The sequence below is a fragment of the Tympanuchus pallidicinctus genome, unplaced genomic scaffold (assembly GCF_026119805.1).
Source record: "Tympanuchus pallidicinctus isolate F22 unplaced genomic scaffold, pur_lepc_1.0 scaffold51, whole genome shotgun sequence".
Classification (NCBI taxonomy): Eukaryota; Metazoa; Chordata; class Aves; order Galliformes; family Phasianidae; genus Tympanuchus; species Tympanuchus pallidicinctus.
The window spans coordinates 337,460-354,261 of record NW_026294771.1 but is presented as its reverse complement, the minus strand read 5'-3'; the positions used below and the strand labels follow the sequence as shown (position 1 = coordinate 354,261).

At 47.2% G+C, this 16,802-nt stretch overlaps 1 protein-coding gene across 1 annotated transcript; it reads right to left on the bottom strand.

Annotated features, from left to right (window-relative positions):
* Positions 1–11,134: 11,134 nt before the first annotated feature.
* MEOX1 (mesenchyme homeobox 1) lies at positions 11,135–16,297 on the bottom strand. Its single transcript, XM_052705059.1, has 3 exons — positions 15,871–16,297; positions 12,895–13,067; positions 11,135–12,060 (listed from the first exon to the last, which is right to left on the bottom strand). Exons 1-3 carry the CDS (start codon positions 16,295–16,297, stop codon positions 11,938–11,940), a joined length of 723 nt encoding a protein of 240 aa, XP_052561019.1. The 3' UTR covers positions 11,135–11,937.
* Positions 16,298–16,802: the final 505 nt, after the last annotated feature.

Below are 16,802 nucleotides of genomic sequence, written 5' to 3'. Positions count from 1 at the left end.
TTGGCAGCCCAGCAATCAGCACAGCATCCTCAGCCCGGGGTGGTAAGGAAGATGAATGTGGTGGAGCTATAAGAGTATAACAAAGTAGAGGGTCCCTTGGCACCTAAATTTAACATGACCCACGAAAAAAAGATGTGTATATGTTTGATTTCCCATTGAAGTCGTCTTCTGATCCCAAAATCTTCTCTCCTTTGTCTGGCTGTGGACAGCAGTGATTGTTTGTCAAGGCTGGAAGACAGAAAGCAAAATCTCTACCTTGCTACTGCCCCTTTTCATGGAACTGCACTGTTCTGTCAGAAAGTAACCAGGGATCCAACAGATGTGAGGGTATGGTTAAATCACAACAAAAAAGGGAAACGCATCTTGAAAGACACAGACCTCCTGAAAATCTGATGATTCAGATTATGGCATGCACTGAGTTCCAGCTCAGCTTAATTTGGCTCAGTGAACCTGCAAAGTACTTTGCAGGAAGGTTTAGATCATCCACCACCCCCATTTGCTATGTACAAATGAGGAGAAATTCAGTGATGCAAAGTTGGGGAAATGCATTATCCAGGGCTGTGATCAGTTCTCAGACTTGATTCTTGCACATGATAAGCAGTAAGGAAGCCAGCACATCCAGGTGGAAGCAGAAGTATCAGATCTGCTTCCATGTATTCATTTAAAACCTATTGGAAGTGCTATAGCAAATCTACCAACCTCCTCCCCCCCAGACACTCAGCCCTTTTGTTGCCTCTTTAGTTGGTACCTCTGACTTTCCTTCCTTTCTGCTTGGGTTTAATACAAAATAAAGGCCTTTACACACCAGGAGACGGTGGAAAACCTTTTCCAAAGCGGTACGAAAATCCATGGAATTACAATGTGAGAAAACATTTTCTAAAGCAGCTTCATTGGGTCTGGGATGTCGTAGAGCTGCAGGAGCTGAGGTTCCTGTCTGCCTGCAGTAAGAGCGATATTAAAGCTTCACTTTCTGAAAGAGGCTCCCACTTTATCAGATTTTACCTTGTTTTCTTTATAAACTGTTTAGTCCTGGTGCTTGGCCAAGCTTCCTACTTGCCAGCAAGACTCCAGTGCTCAGAGAGGGGAAGAAGTGAGTCATCCCCTTACAGCACTCCATGTTTTCTGAATGGAGCCCTGTGGGACTTGCGTTGTTCTTTGCCAGCCAAACTGGCATGTGGTGCACTGCAAGTCTAAAAATACACAAATACAACGTGCTTTATATGAAATTCGTTTTAAATTTGCCTTTCCAAAGCTGTTTTGATTCAGTAAGTGGTGTTAAATTCTTCTTGAAGGCTCAGACGAAAAGGAGGGGGGGAACAATTTTTTTGGCTTTAGGAGGATTTCACTTAAGATGGGTGTGGGTTTGATGGTGTCTGAGAAATGCTGCCACCTCTCATGGAGCAGCAGTGGCCTTGAGCATGCCAGCATGGGCACATCTCAGATGTTCAGCCCAGCAGAGCCAGGACTCAGAGCTGTTCTGGCTCTCTCCTGCCTTACAGTACCTGTGATGGTCTGAAAAGCAGTGTTTAAGCACGAGTGGGCTGTGAAACCAGAGTGTCTGTGATGTCCTCATCTCAGAGTCAGTCTTCGTGTCTTGTAGATGAAGGTGTAAGTTTTAGAGCAGGGAATTCCAAAATCCATGCATGATTCCCTGGATCCCAGGAGTGCCAGCAGCCCACGCGTGCCCTCTCTCCCCAGAGAGGAGCAGAGGGAGCTGAACTGTGCTCTTTCCAATGCATGTGTGCTAAGAAACATTTCCAGTCCTTCCCCCTGGGCACAACATGTGGTGTATAAGGAAAGATGTGCTGGGAGGGACAGAAAGGCACTGCTTGGGCTGCTGCTCGTTCCTGTTCTGTGCTCCATTTCCCATCTCTAAGATGGTAAGGCACGAGTCACCCCAACTCATTTCCCCCTCATTACAGAGAGGGACTTTCATGCTCTTCTGTGGAGGTGCAGCAAACCCCATGCGCTGCAGATCCCCTACATAAAGACAACCCCCCGTGGCTTCTCCTGTTTACTCCAGCAAAGAATGAAGTGATTAATGGGATCAGAACATCTCTTTCCTCCCCAGGATCCACAGAGAGGCACAGCTGAATAAATACCCCATGTTATTGTGGGCTGCTTGGCTGGGGGGTTAAACTACAGGTAGCCAAGAGTGCTGCCAAATGTATTTATTGCCACACTCTGCAACCAGTAACAATCCCACAGATGAGAGAGGGTCAGGAAGGTTTATAGGGATGAAGTGACATTCCCAGCTTCCCTGTGCTGGGGTGCTCTGGGTGAGGGATGGGGGATGGCTGCATGGGATGCCCTGCTGTTCTCCCAGCAAGTGCGATTAGATAAGGTCTAACACCCCCTGTATCTCCCTCAGTGCAGACCCTTACAGTGATTTTTTGCTCTTACACAGAATGTTTTGCACCCCTCTGAAGTGATAATCCATTTTGCCTAAGAAGTTCTGCAGGTTTTGAGTTCATAACCCTATGGGACGGTAAGAAAAAACCCTATTAGGGCAGAGGGAGTTAAGGGTTAATACACTCTGCACTTAGCCAATATCTGAGGACGATTGGGTTCAATCAGATGCTCTTCTGTATCCCCGTGAATACGGTGGTTAAAGGAACACCAGACCTCAGCTCCATATCCCACAAGGTTTTAGGTTTTTCCTAACAGAGCACCACTGCCCCAGATTAATACAAGACTGTCTGTGTGACACCTCTCAGCCAAAAGGAATGAGATGTGTGCTCTGGAAGGAGCAGAAGGGAAGTTTGGTCTCAATCTCTGTTAGTGCTTTTACTGCCCGTGTGTTGTTTCATCTGAATGCCAGCAACAACAACAGAAAGAAAAAAGAAAGGGAGATGAAATAAAGAAGAAGGAAAGCAAAGCAATGAAAAGGGAACAAACCCAAATCTTCAGGGTGTGTGTAGTGATAGTGCTTAGGTCTCAGAGCAGCACACTATCAGGAGACAACGGCTTCCTCTCCGGCAGATTGGTTCTGGAACAGCTGCCCAGAAGGGCTGTGATGCCCCGTCCATCCCTGGAGGTGTTCAAGGCCAGGTTGGATGGGGCCCTGGGCAGCCTGGGCTGGGATGAAATGTGGAGGTTGGTGACCCTGTGTGTGGCAGGAGGTTGGAGATTCATAATCCTTGAGGTCTCTTCCAGCCCTGGCCATTCTGTGACTCTGTGGTTCCCAATGGTTTCATGCTCAATAGAGTGCACAGACCCGCACAATGGATGCATGTAGCTGGCAGTCTTGCACGTAGAATGTCAAATCACTGCCATTGATAGCTGCTGTAATGACAATGCGGTGCATTTGCTGAGATGAGGTGCTTGTAGGGTTGGCTGTGGGGCTCCAGTTCCCAGCTGGGATTTCCAAGCTGGTTGAGATATCTCTTGGTATTGGAGGTCCCCAGTTTGCATTTGTCAGTGGTTGCATTGGGCTCAAATGGCTGCATTGCATGCAATGAAGAATGGGACACAGGGTTAGGAAGGGAAGAATGGAAAAGAGGTGTAACTTGGAAAGGAAACATATGTATGTATATATATATATATATATATAAAGGAAATCAGAATAAAGTGGAATCAATTCATCATCTCGTTATACGTGTTTAACCTCTGAAGGGAGTCTGAGTGCCTTGGGTTTGAAAATAGAGCAGCTTTTCTGTGCTTCTTCTCTCAAGCCCACAGAGAAAACAAGGCTGTAGATTAAGGATGCGGAGCAGAAGCATGGGGAACTCACTGCAGGATCCTAAAGAGAGGGCTGCACTGCACAGCAATCTTGGGATCAAGCTCAAGGTTCCTGAGTGATGGAAAACACATTTGACAGGGCTGCTCTGGGAGCTTGTTGCTAACGGGAGCCAGCTGGGGAGCACAAACAGAGGCACTGCAACCAGCCCAAATCCCACCTTCCTCTGAAACTTCCAAACCTCTTTTTTCCTGTCGGATTCCAGACAGATGAAATTTTCCTGGCGTGGACCCACAGCTGGCAGCATCTCGGAATCGTGATAAGTCAGAACCCGTGGGCTGATTGACAGTCTGGGAAGAGAAGGTGAAGGCTCTGCAGCCCAGATCTGGCCTCATCTGCCCCCGTTCCGCCTCCTCTTTCAGGTCTCTCTGTGCTATTTCTCATTTTCTGGAAATCCCAACTTGAATTTGATTCCGAAGCTCGGTTGATACTGTTGTTTGTATGATAGTGTCAGGAGTGAGCGCATTCCTCAGATCATAAATCATCTCCACCTGACCCCAATTAATTGCAGACCCTGCGTTTCATTGCTCTCAGCTCTTGGTAGTCATAACAAATGAGGTCATTGTGTCAGTGAGACACCACAGCCGACACCACAGGCAAAGTCATGGGGGACCCCGATCCCGTTGTGAGAGGGAACGGGCCATATTCCTCCCATTGCTTCCTAAAGAAGAGCCACAGGCTGACTGGCAACAGACTTAAAATGTATAACACATATCTTTAATAAGGATGGATGAAAAGCATTTCTCCCAGTTTTATTTGTATTTTGGAACAGATTGAATGAGAATCCAAGGCAGCCAGGTGACCCATCTTGCATGGAATGATCCAGTGGCACGTGCCCAAGCAATGGTGCAGCAGGAAATTCCAGAGAATTTTCTTATAACTCGGTGTTTTCATTGTTGTTTTTATCAATGCCATTTATCTTGCTTGTTTATTATTGTCATAAAAGCCCAGTAATGGTACAATGATGGCGAGCAGTCGGAAATTCCATCCCTGCAGAAGGGCAATTGGTTCCCTTCTTGATGGCCCACCAGCAAGAGCAATTGCCTTGAAACCTCAGAAGCCTTCTCCTTAAAAGGCCTGTGTGATAAGAGGAAGAGATGCTCGAAATTGCCATTGGGGACGACCTGCCATTTAGCCCTGTTGTGTACCACTGTCTACTTCTGGACGGTGTAACATCATTTTTTATCTGTGAAAACTCAAAGCGTTCAATGCGATGAGCTCATCCTATTTCTTGGCATCACCTCATCTCGATTCTGGCACAGACAGAATGAAATTTCAGCAGAGAAGACAGTAATCAGAGAGGTCATTTTTCTCCTAAAAATAATGCTAGTCAAGCTAGCCCTAAAAAACTAAAGGAAAGTGAAAATTCCAGCCAAGTTTCACATTTGAAGCTGTGTACAGATTCCAAATGCAACATTATTACCCTTGTGTTTTCCAAATGGTGAGTTATATTCTTCAGATATGTGAAAAGCAGTGAAGGAAGGGTGGCTGTTTTTCTCAATGCCAAGATGCTGATCTCCAAAGGATGAGTTTGTGCCTTACACTCTGTGCCCCATACCTGCAGCTTCATCCTCAGCTTCAGGTGCAATTTTCTGCCCTGCTGCTCTCTCTGCTTGTTGCTTGTGCCGTGGGGAAGCTATCACAAAAATAATTAATAACAGAAAGGAATGGTTGTGTACCATCAGTAGTGAGATGCTGTGGGTTAGGTTGACCTCAAATACAAGCAGAGTTGCTCCTTGTGTTGCCATCACATTAAGAAGGATGCTGCTGTTGATCTACCATGTTGGGTCTCCAGAAGTCCTGGTTCCATTCCCAGTGCTCTTCCAGCATCTCATATTTGGAGGGTGGCACTGCAGACTGCTCTATTCTTGAAGTTATCTATTTAAGTTGGAGCCTTGTTCCAAGCAGACCTGGAGCTCACCCTGGAGGAGGCTCAGGGGAGACCTCATTGCTCTCTATAACTTCCCTCTATAAGGGAGGTTGTAGTGAGCTGGGGGTCGGCCTCTTCTCTCGTGTCATCAGTGATAGGAGCAGAGGGAATGGTTTCAAGCTACAACAGAGGAGATTCAGGCTGGACATGAGGAAGTATTACTGTTCAGAAAGGGTGGTCAGGCACTGGAATGGATGCCCAGGGAGGCGGTGGAGTCACCGACCCTGGGGGTATTCAAGGAAAGGCTGGATGTTGTGTTGAGGGACGTGGTTTAGGAATAATAATAATAATAATTTGGGAATAGGTGAACGGTTGGACTGGATGAGCTTTGAGGTCTTTTCCAACATTGGTGATTCTATGATTCTATGAAGCCTTGTGGTAACACCAAATCCACAACACCAAACACAATGGGTGCCATCAGGACACTTTCTGCTCTTTGTTTCCATGATGGCTGTCTCTGTCTTAATGAACACTCTACTGGGACCAGGCAGCTTTTTCCAACAAACCTTACAGAAGCACAAGAGCAGGAAGATTTTGCTTCTTGCAGTAGAATAACTTTTTCCATGCCTCCTTGTCTAGCCTTGGAACGGTTGGAAATGTCTTCTCAGTGTGTGCATTAAAGACTTCCTGCCTGGAGTGTGCAAAGGACTCTGAGCATTCACAGGATATTAAACAGATTCGTAATGGAACCCAACAGTATAAACATGTCTTCAGTGCAGACAGGAATGCCTCAACCCCTTACGTCGTGTAATGTAAAACATACCCCAGTTGTCTGTCTTCTCTTCTGCAGATAAACAGGGGGAGAGATGTGTTTAAAGTGTTCTCCTGTGAGACAGATAATTTCTCATCTTGCTCTTTCGTTCTCTTCTGAAAACATGTTTCTTAAGGTGAAACTTTATAGAACTTTATAGCTTTAACTCAATCCAGTTAAATTAGGGCTGTTGGAGTGGCCTGATACGAGTCTGTTTTGTTGGTTCTGTTAAATGAGAGGCCTTATTTTACAAGTTTTGTCATTTTTCATGGTGGAAGGTGCAAGATAGAGCATAGGGTTTGTACAAATGTGTCAGGAAATACTGAAACGGATGCAGGCCTGTGACTTAGAGTCTATGTTAACTTGGAGAGCTGAAAGGAGGAAATGGTGCTTTCCTGATGTCTCTTCCATCTACAGCTTCAGCATAGCACTGTTGGGCTGATGCTCAGCTGCTGACAAACTGCCACGAGGAGGAAATGCTGTGTGTGTGGCAGTACAACTGTGGGGCATTGGTGTCTTCCAATGAATCAAACCCCAAAAGCTGCCAGGCGGCCTCGGTGCCAATTCAGGTGTTCTCTGTTTCTTACACTAACCCAAAAGCTGCAGAAGGAGGCTGGAAAAACTTCTATTTTTTTTTTTTTTCTTTAAAAAGGAAAGATTGAAACATGACTCAATGCTCCGTGGTATGAAGTCACCACTCTCCCTGTTATTCACTCCCATTATCTCTTTGCAATCTGTTCCCAGCGGGGCTTCCGGGCAACCAGCTGCTGACCCCTGTGTAAAAGTTATTAAAACAATAATAATAATAATAAAAATTGCAGTACAGAGGGAGGGAGCAGGGGGGTAGAAGTCTGGTGGTGGATGAACACCCTTCCTTTGTGCAGAAATTAGAACAATGCAGCATTGTGCAGGGGAAGGATGGGGATAGGAGGGCTCTGCAGACACCTGCCCCAAACAGAGCTGCAATGGAAACTGCCCTGTTGTAATTCACAAATATGGGCTGAAAGGTAATAGCTCAGTGCTGGGATTGTTTTACAGCCACGCCAGGCGAGCTCCACTCAGACAGAAGCCCTTCTACTGTAATCACTGAAAGAAAATGGATTTCCTGTCTATCTGCTTACAAGTGCTGCACGGATCCAGTGTTCAGGTCCGATCTCTAACACAGACATATAGTATTTCTTGAAGGGGCAGTGCACCATTCCCAGGGGAAGGGGATTACCCAAAATACAAGATAGTGGCTGATGAAACTCAATAGGAGCACTGCTAGAGGAGGGGAAGAATGCAGAACGACAGAAAAAATGGTGTGTCTGCTCCATAAGCTGCCTTGATCCACTATGTGTGCTGGGCTCCCTGCATAGGGAATTGGGCTGGATGCAGAATCTGGAAGCTTTGCTCATGTACATTATGACCCACTCAATGTCTCTGACTGTAAAGTGATTACTATTATGATTTGTGAGTTTTCCAGACAGTGCAAACAAAGGCTTTGGTTTTTTAGTCACATAGGGGCTGTGAGGTGAGGTTTAAGGGCTCTCCTCATCATCTCTGATGAGGGGAACTGGAGGAGAATCCCATTCTTGCACGGCTGCTGGGCATCCATGTGCGGTTGGGGTCAGCATGAAGTCTCTGTGTCCCAAGTGGGAGGCAGTGAGTCACTTCTTGGGGGCTGGCAGGGATCTTAAGGACTGCTGGAAGCTGTTGGGAGTGCAGGAGTGGGGAGAGGGGACAGAGTGCTTTGGGTGCCAATAGCAGTGTGGCAAAGGGGGTTGGGTGGAGCTCTGGCCACTCCAAAGACCTCTGCTTTCGTGCTGATAATGGTGATTTTTTCCTCAAAAAACACTTTGCTGTTGAATGTGAGATCTTTGTTTCCATTGCTCTTCCCATGAAGGTGAGCACAGTGCCCACAGCCTAAGTGAGGGCTTTAGATGCCACCAGCCCAACGCATTCAGATGCTCAGTGGCACTCAGGGACATGGGTCAGTGTGCATGGTGGTGGCAATGAGTTGATGGTTGGCCTTGATGATCTCAGTGGTTTTTCCCAGCCTTAACAACCCTATGCTGTGGAAATGTTGTGCTGCACGAGACTGGGCAGCTCTAGAGATGTATAAGAAGTAGTTGAGCTTGCAGGGCTTGCGTTCAGACCAAATATTTCTGTGTTAAATGCTCAGACCTCTGATGCTTCTGTCCCAGCTCTCTGGCCTGATGCTGATGTTTCCAGCTGAGTGTTTCTGCAGCCTCCCAGAAACGTGGTTCTCTGCCATCTGGTGTGTGTTAACCTTTGCACTCCTTAGCAAAACATTAGGCTTTGCTGGTCATATGATAAGGTGTATCCAGTGAAGAAAGAGAAATGGCAAGCTAGGCTTTTTACATTACATTGTTGCTCGTACAGTGCAGCAGCATCTCAGCAGAGGTTAATGCCATGGTGTGACTCCTCCACACCCAGGAAGTAATGGATTTAAATGGTAAGAGAAGTGAAAAACATAAAATGAATGCAAGAAGCAGAGCTCAAGACTTGGCCTCAAGGGGTGGGAGGAAAGAGCTTCTAAATCCAAAAGAATCCACACAATTGCTGTTGTGATTGGTAAGAAGGAGATGCCAACTATGAGAGCCGCAGGGCGACGCTCTCACATGGCTCTACCACTACACATCCATACATCTATATGCATAAAGTCATATAAACCCCCTGCAAGGAGCCCCTTGGAGGAGTTGGAGAAGACATCACAGCTTTTTTGCATGACAAACAGCCAATTCAAACACCTTTGCTGCTGTGCTGCACGCCTCTTCTCCCCACATCTTTCGCCTTTTGTGCTGTCAGGGAGAAGTCCAAGCAGGTGGTTTAAGAAAACATTAGCAAGGATATGTCATAGCCTTGCAAAAGTGTTTGAAGGGAAACGGAGCTGTTGCTTCCAATTTTTCACTTTGCTGCCTCCATGATGAAATACAGCCATCTCCACTTAAGTAATACCTTATGGAAAAGGAAGTGTCGTGTTTTTATTGGACGCCTTTTATGACTGGCCTCGGTGAAAAGTGCAGTTGTGAGCAAGTCTGCGCTCCTCCAGCCTTTCACCAGCTTGTAATCCCACAGAGGAGGGCTCCTTCCAGGCAGCCAGATTTGCAGCAGTGGGAGGTGTGGGGCAGGGAGAGCTGCTCCACGTACTGCAGTGATTTCCAAAGGCTGATGCCACTGTTTGCACTCTGAGAGCATTTCACTTGGTCGAGTTTCCACCGAGGCTGGGCTGCTCTTTGAATGCAACCAAGTTCACATCTAGCTGCAATGCCCTGCAGGGCTTCACAGGGATGTGATAAACCAGGAGGAATTTCCCCACCAAGGTTCTAACTCCTGGGCAGCTGCTCAGGTCACAGCAGTGAGTTTGGGATGTGTGGGAAGGATGGGAGCTTGCTTAGGGTCCTGCCTGCTGGAGGGCTGTTGATGGGTGTGCAAAATGCTTGGAGGGCGTTGTTTAAAATGCAATTGTTTCAATCCATCAGTGACCAATAGAAATGGGGTTTTTTTTGTGTGTTTTTTTTTTTCTTCTTTCTTTTCTTTCCAATTCAAAACAAAAATAACCAATGCTGTCACTCCCTGGCTGCTGCTTTGCTGCTTCTGGTGATAACGTGCGAGAGTTTATTCTGTCTGCCTCAAATGCCAAAGCATTTGGAGTGTTTAAAGATGACCTTTATTGCTCAGTTCTGAGAGCCCTTGGAGGGTTACCAGCTGATGCCAGCACGAAAGCTGCTATGAAGATCATCATTTGATAGCATAGTCACCTCATTGCAGGGCACAGCCAGGATCAGCTCTGCTGACTGCTAATTACTACTAGCTGCAAATCTACTTAATGACAACAATGACTCTTGTAAAGCTTCCCTGACACACCTGGTTGAATGGTGCACTGCATCATTTCCTTGGGAAAACTGTAATGTCTGACACTATTTTGACCTGAAAGGATTTGGTGGTCAGAGGCTTTGATGCCCCATTGCAAAGCAGCTGGGTTGCAGATGAGCAGATGGTTCGGGGTGAGAGCTGCCCAACACAGCACAAGATCTGGGTTGTAGTTATGGGTCAGTACCCAGAGAGACCCCACTGGGTCACTCCTGTGAGAATTAGGTTGCTATACACTTCTGTTAGCAGCTACCATGAAAGGGAAGATTTATTATTATTGAGTAATGACTCTTTCTGGACCAGGAGCTGCTGTTGGTCTGTTAGTCACCAAGAGCCTCCAAGTTTTCATCCCCAAATAAGCAGCTCACAAACTTCCAGATCCCAATGGGTGTTGCATGAAATTGGATTAAGAGCTCATAAGGAAAAGAAGAACTCAATTCCAGCCCTGTGTGCCCACAGAATGGATCAGGTGTTGGGATAATATTGGAGTCATCCACTAAAACAGCTCTTTGATAATTTGTTTCATCATGCAGATATGCAGTTTTAGATCCAGCATATCTGCAGACCAGGTTAAAACCTAACAAGAATGCATTGCAGTGAGGTGGAACGAAGATGTTCCAAACATAGCAAACAAAGGTTACCTTTCAAGTATCTGAGAATACTGAAACTTGTGTTTAATAGCCATTCTATGTGATGCCAGTGTAGAGTTCTGTTTGAAATATGGTAAAGTTGCATTAGAATACATTAAACAAAAGGACAGAAGATAAGGGAACAGACACTATGCTTTCCTAAAACGTAATCATTAGCTATATTACAGGTTTGGGTTGAAAGAGGACCAGTGTGCAAGGGAAGGAGTGTTCAGGTCTGGCTGCTGTGGTCATCCTATGCTAGAAAGCTGCTTTTATGCACTTCCTAAGCTTTGAAATTGGCTTTAAAGTGTCCTGGGATTCAGTCAGACCCTTCCAGAGGTGGAGATGATGACATATGGAAGCAAACCAGAATGGAAGGATAAAGATGAGGCATGGGCAGTTTGGTAAGGGCTGCTTTGAGTGTGGATGTGAGGAGAAAATTGTTCTCAGGAAGAGAGGTTGGGTATTGGCACAGCTGCCCAGGGGGTGAGGTGCTCCCATCCCTGGAGGTGCTCCTCCCCATGTGGGGATGTGGCACTTGGGGACACGGTCAGTGGGCACGGAGGGATGGGTTGGGTTTGGACTTGGGGATCTGAGAGATCTGTTCCAACCTCAGTGATTCTCAGAGCCCAAGTCCAAGTGAAAGATGAGCAAAAGCGACCAGGGAAAGGCTGGAGGTGAACAGAGCTGTGTAATCACCCTCTGGCCTCTTCCTAACTCACATTTTCTGAGCATTTGGGAGCCTGAACAATATTATTCCTGGTATACATACAGTGGTTTTTATCTTTTTCTTTTTGGGCTCCTTTTTGTGAAGGTAGCCCTATGGCAGTAAGAGAGTTCCATTCACACAAAGCTCAAAGTCCTGCTCTCCATTGCCTTATTTTGTGCTTTCCATTTTCCTCCGCCAGCTCCGGCACTGCACACCTCTCAGTCTGTGCCCCACAGGGCCACCATACGGGGCTGCAGTGTCCTTCTGCAGTGTCACACCCTCTCCAAGCATCTCTTTATGGCATTACTCAGAGCTGGGGGATGTGGTGGAATCAGCATCCTCTGCATCAGGCTCGGGGGGGGACACCGGTTGCCCACCCTTAACGCGTTTCCACTTCATCCTTCTGTTCTGGAACCACACTTTGACCTGGAGGATGAAAAGGACATAATGAGTTATTGCCTCCAGCAGGCTGATACCTGTGTGTCAATAGATGTATTTCGTGGAATTCTAGAGAAAAAGAAAAACAGAAGGAAGCTCCCAGGTTTAAGTGCTCCCTATCCAGTGAAGGTGCTCCAGGCAGATTTTCAGAGACCAGCAAGGGTAGCACAGTGCTTTGCCTGGAATCCATCAGGTGTCCATGGCAATCCAACAGGCACAGTGCACCCAAATGCCATCTGACAACCACTCCATCCAGTCTGATCCGTCAGGATTTTTAATTGGCTTCACTTAACTGAGCAATTCCTACTCTACCCACTGAACTTTGATAAGGAAACTCTGAATGAGGTCACAGTGAGAGGACAAATTTTTGCCCCCATAAAACTCAGCGTTTTTTTCTTCCCTCATCACCACACAAAGCTGCCTGGCCCAGGAGTAGCACGTGTATCAAATGTGTCATTCCAATAACCTCATGATAACTGGAGGCTGGTAGCATCCAGATTCTATCTATAAGCTTTGTACAAATGGCTCAGGAGGTGTCCCAGATGGCTTTTTTTGTTTGTTTAGAGAAGCAGAATTCCAGATATTAACTGCTTACAGAGATTTTTAGCAAATGTCTTTTAAAAGAATGTGGAGGTTTCATGTTGAAATCAGAGAATCGAGAGGTTGGAAAAGACCACTAAGATCACTGATTCCAATCAACCCAACACTGCTGTGCCCTCAAAACAATATCCTGCAGAGTGACAGACTTCTGTGCCATTGCAGAAGTGCAGCCTGGAGCGTTACAGCGTTAGGGAGAAACAGCAGGGGATGGGGTTTGAGTACCTGTCTCTCAGTGAGGTCCAAGTTCACGGCGATCTCGTATCTCCTGAGCCTTGTCAGGTAATTGTGATGGGCAAATTCTGCCTCCAGCTCCCTCAGCTGCTCCTTGGTGAATGCTGTCCTCTCCTTCCGCGACCTGCTGCTACCTTCTGCCTTGCTGCTGGAGGACTGGCTTTCTAAGAGGCAAGCAGGCATGCAGTTTGCAGTTACATTGACCTACAGAGATGTGTGCCCTACAGAGATGTCAAAGCGTCTTGTGTCCCCTTGGGCTCAGCACTGTCAGCCTTTGCTTCGAGGGGTAAAGTTGGGATAGGGTGCATCGCTTGAACTGCAGGAGGACAGGCCAAAGTGAGCAGCAGGAGGAAGGAAGCTCTCACTGCATCCACTCAGCACTCTCGATAGTTTCCTTCCCTGTGCATTTCACTCATGCATGCACATTGCTGCTCCCCTGATTTTGGCTGCAAACTGAAGGCAAAGGGAGCATTTTGCTGTGAGCACAGTGTGTGATGCAGTATGAGTGCATGGTGCAGGGGGAAGGGGGAAGGGAAGGCTGCTGAGTGAGCACCCTAGGCTAGCATTTAGCCTGGGTGCATTGGGAGGGGGGAGAGCATGGGAAAATGAGCAATGCTGGAGAAGTGGCATTCCCTGACTCAGCACTCAGTCCTGAAGGCGTTCAGCTGCTTCTAAGCTGAGCAGAAACCATTGGGCAAATGGCACTGAGGATGTCACTGTGAGGATGTCACTGCTCTTCATCTCCAAACAATGTGAATCATCTGAAATAGGCTCTGGGAACAGAGCAGGCAGTGCCCCACTTGGTGTTGTTAGGGGATGTGTGGCACACAGGCTTACAGTTAGCTGGCAAACTGCCTTAGGGAAGATGCAAAGACCACACAGTGCAGGATTTGGGCATTGCAGAGGGGGGCTCCTATCCCTCAGAGCAGCTTAAGCTCAAGCATGGGGGTCACCAATAGTAACGCAGGATGTTTGGTCACTGCAGTGATCCACAGGCCTGGTGGAGGCACCTGGTGTTTGCTATTCTGCAAACCACTGTCAATGCAGCTTTTCCCTCAGCAGAAGGCGTAATAAAAATCTGAAGTATCTGCATACCGTTGCTTTCTCCCCCTAGCAAAGAGTTTGAGGGCAGATTTATTGCAAATCAAGTAGTAAGATGGATTTTGCCATCACACGGGGCGTAAAATCCTGAAAGCTCTGGGAAACGTTGGCCAAGTGAAGTGACTTCATGGGGAGCTGATTCGTTTGGCAGCTGACGACAAAGTAATAACCAGAAGTAACTTCAGTGGGCACCTCATGGAGTGGAGCACTCGCGGTGGTGACAGATGGAGTTCAGCCCCCAGATCACTTTAAATTGCTGAGGGACTTCCCTATGCTTTTCTTGCTCAGGTTTTCAGTTGCTACCTGCCTTTATGTGCTGCTGTTTATGCCATTGTGGCTGTTAATGGGACTTGCAAGCATGGAGCACCCTCTTTATCCAATGTCATGACTGAGCAAAATTGTCCGAATCACTATTTCATTATATATAATTACATATTTCTATTCCATTTCTTGCTGCCTTATCCTTCAGCTCATGCCTTATTCTTCAGCTGTATGTATGGATGAAGTTGGGGTATCCAAACTGCCCATCTCAAGTTTGCCATTCTCAACAACATTCAATGTAAAATCGGAGGGAGGTGTTTCTTGAGGCTCAACCTCCACCCAGTGGGCATCCCAAAACTTTCAGTGCTTATCTTATGGTTTTAAAGGCTGATTTGGTTTAGGGTTGTGGGTTGGAGTTTCCTTACTGCTTGAGCGGTGTTGCTAGGTCTTCACTTGGTAGTAAACGAAAGATGTATTAAACCCAAAGTCATTACAACACCTTCCAGCCTCTTTAATGCTGTAATTACAAAGAGCTTTCTATAAATGATTTGCTAAACTGTGCAGCATCGAATAGAGGGGTGAATACTGATGGCTGTGGCCCCCAAGGCTCCCCCAGAATCAACTGACATCTCCAGCTCACTGCTGTGCCTGGGACACCAGGGCTGAAAATGGCATCTAAATAATGGATGCTGGTAGAGGAACAGAAAGGGATGCGTGTGCTCACACGTGAGGTCTTACTGCAGATACCCCCAATGCTATCCCAGAGCAAAGCCTTTCTGTAGCTGCTGTGAATCTATCAGTGCTTTAAAGAAAGTTTTAAGGATTTAAGAGCATTTTGATCTTTTCTACGTCTGAGAAACATTTCCATGTCTTGGCTCTCAAACCGTAAAGTGGGGATGCTGGAAAATACCCCCTACTTCTCAACATTCTGCGGATTGCAAATGAATACTGTAGCAAATATATGCATGTAAGCATCTGAATCTTAACAGATTCTCTAGGAGAAAGCACTGTTATGCATTTTTCACATATCTGGAGAATCGAAATAGTAACAAACCAGATGTCATCTGTCTGAAATTCTTGAACGCTGTACTGCAGGAAGAAGGTGGTTTGTTGGCAAGTATGGCACAATGAAAACTGTGAATGTTTTCCACGTTGCTGGGCATTGTGCTGGTGGGCAGTTCAAAACCTCAGGGTGGCATTCCCAGCTAACAGGGGCAGCTGGTGGGATCTTAGCCCTTTGATCCCCATTCTGTCACCCTTGGACAGCAGCAGTGGAGTGGAACTACCATCCTAGGGCTCTGAGCACAGCGTGGCACTGAGTTGGCACCCTGCTGCTGCCTAAAAGGGACGGGTTCAGCTAATAAGGAACAAAACTCAAACGCCAAAGGTCATCAAAGGACAAGCAACTTCATTTCCATTGAGATACTGTATAGTTTTCCTCAGTCAAGAATTACAAAATATTTTCCCCATCCATCCATCCATCCATCCATCCATCCATCCATCCATCCATCCATCCATCCATCCATTTTTCTCCAGTAGCTTTACTCCTACTCCTAGAGATGCTCTCCCCATCCCACCCCACACCCCCACTTCCACGCCACCTACCTGAGTGTTCCTTTTTCCTCTTGGTTGCTTTTCTCTCCGTCTCCATCGCGCTGTTTACCGGCACCTCATAATCTTCTCTTACACCCGCTGCTGTGCTCACGAGGTTGGGACTCTCTGAGTCCCCAGAGGCCAACGCCAGCCCTGGGCTCAGCAGTCTCCGGGCCTCTGTCGTTGCTTGCTGCCACTCAGAGTGCGGACGGAAGACTGGGGGCTGCTCCTCGGTTGGGACGCAGTGGGCAGCGCTCAGCAAGCAGGAGGCTGAGAATTCGGAATAAGCAGCAAAATCCGCCTTGGGGTGGAAGGAAAAAGGGGTCGGGGGGCAGTGACCCAACCCCGGGGCTGTAGGGACATCAGCACCCCGCAGGCAACCCCAGAGTGGGGCTGGGGGTTGGGGGCTGCGCATGCAGCTGCCGCCGGTGGGGTCCATCCTTGTCCCGTGCTCGTCACTTGGGTTCCTCAAGCAGGAGAGGAGAGGAGGGGAAATGTTTCCAAATTTGACAGCCCAGATTTCCTCCCTAAGCGACACTTTGGCTGGGGGGTTTGTGCGGTTGGAGGTTTGTTAGTTGGAAAACTCTTCTCGAGATCTTCATTGTCCCAAATGGATGGAGGAGGAGATCGCCCCAAACGGGGTCCCAAGGCTGATGCTGGAGTCCTTGTGAAGCGCTGGACATGAGGGAAACACTTTTTAAATACTGTGTTGGGGAGAGAGTGACAACTTTGTGAAGTGAAATGTGAGAGAGGGGAGGGAGGGGTTAACGTACACACACCCGCTCCCTCCAACCAAAGCAAAGCAGCACCTATTAATCATCCGAAACCTTATATGCACATCTAATGGGATTTGCAGATGGAGACTTTTAAAGAAACAATGTCTGTATTTTTTTCTTTTCCCCCCCAAAAAAGGTGGTTGGGGGGGGGGAGAGGGGGGTAAAGAG

Coding starts and splice junctions, on each gene's coding strand:
- MEOX1 (XM_052705059.1), bottom strand. CDS start 16,297: ATGGACCCCACCGGCGGCAGCTGCATGCGCAGCCCCCAACCCCCAGCC. Junction 13,068..15,870: donor GAGGAAAAAGGAACACTCAG/GTAGGTGGCGTG, acceptor CTTGCCTCTTAG/AAAGCCAGTCCTCCAGCAGC. Junction 12,061..12,894: donor TGGACCTCACTGAGAGACAG/GTACTCAAACCC, acceptor TTCATCCTCCAG/GTCAAAGTGTGGTTCCAGAA.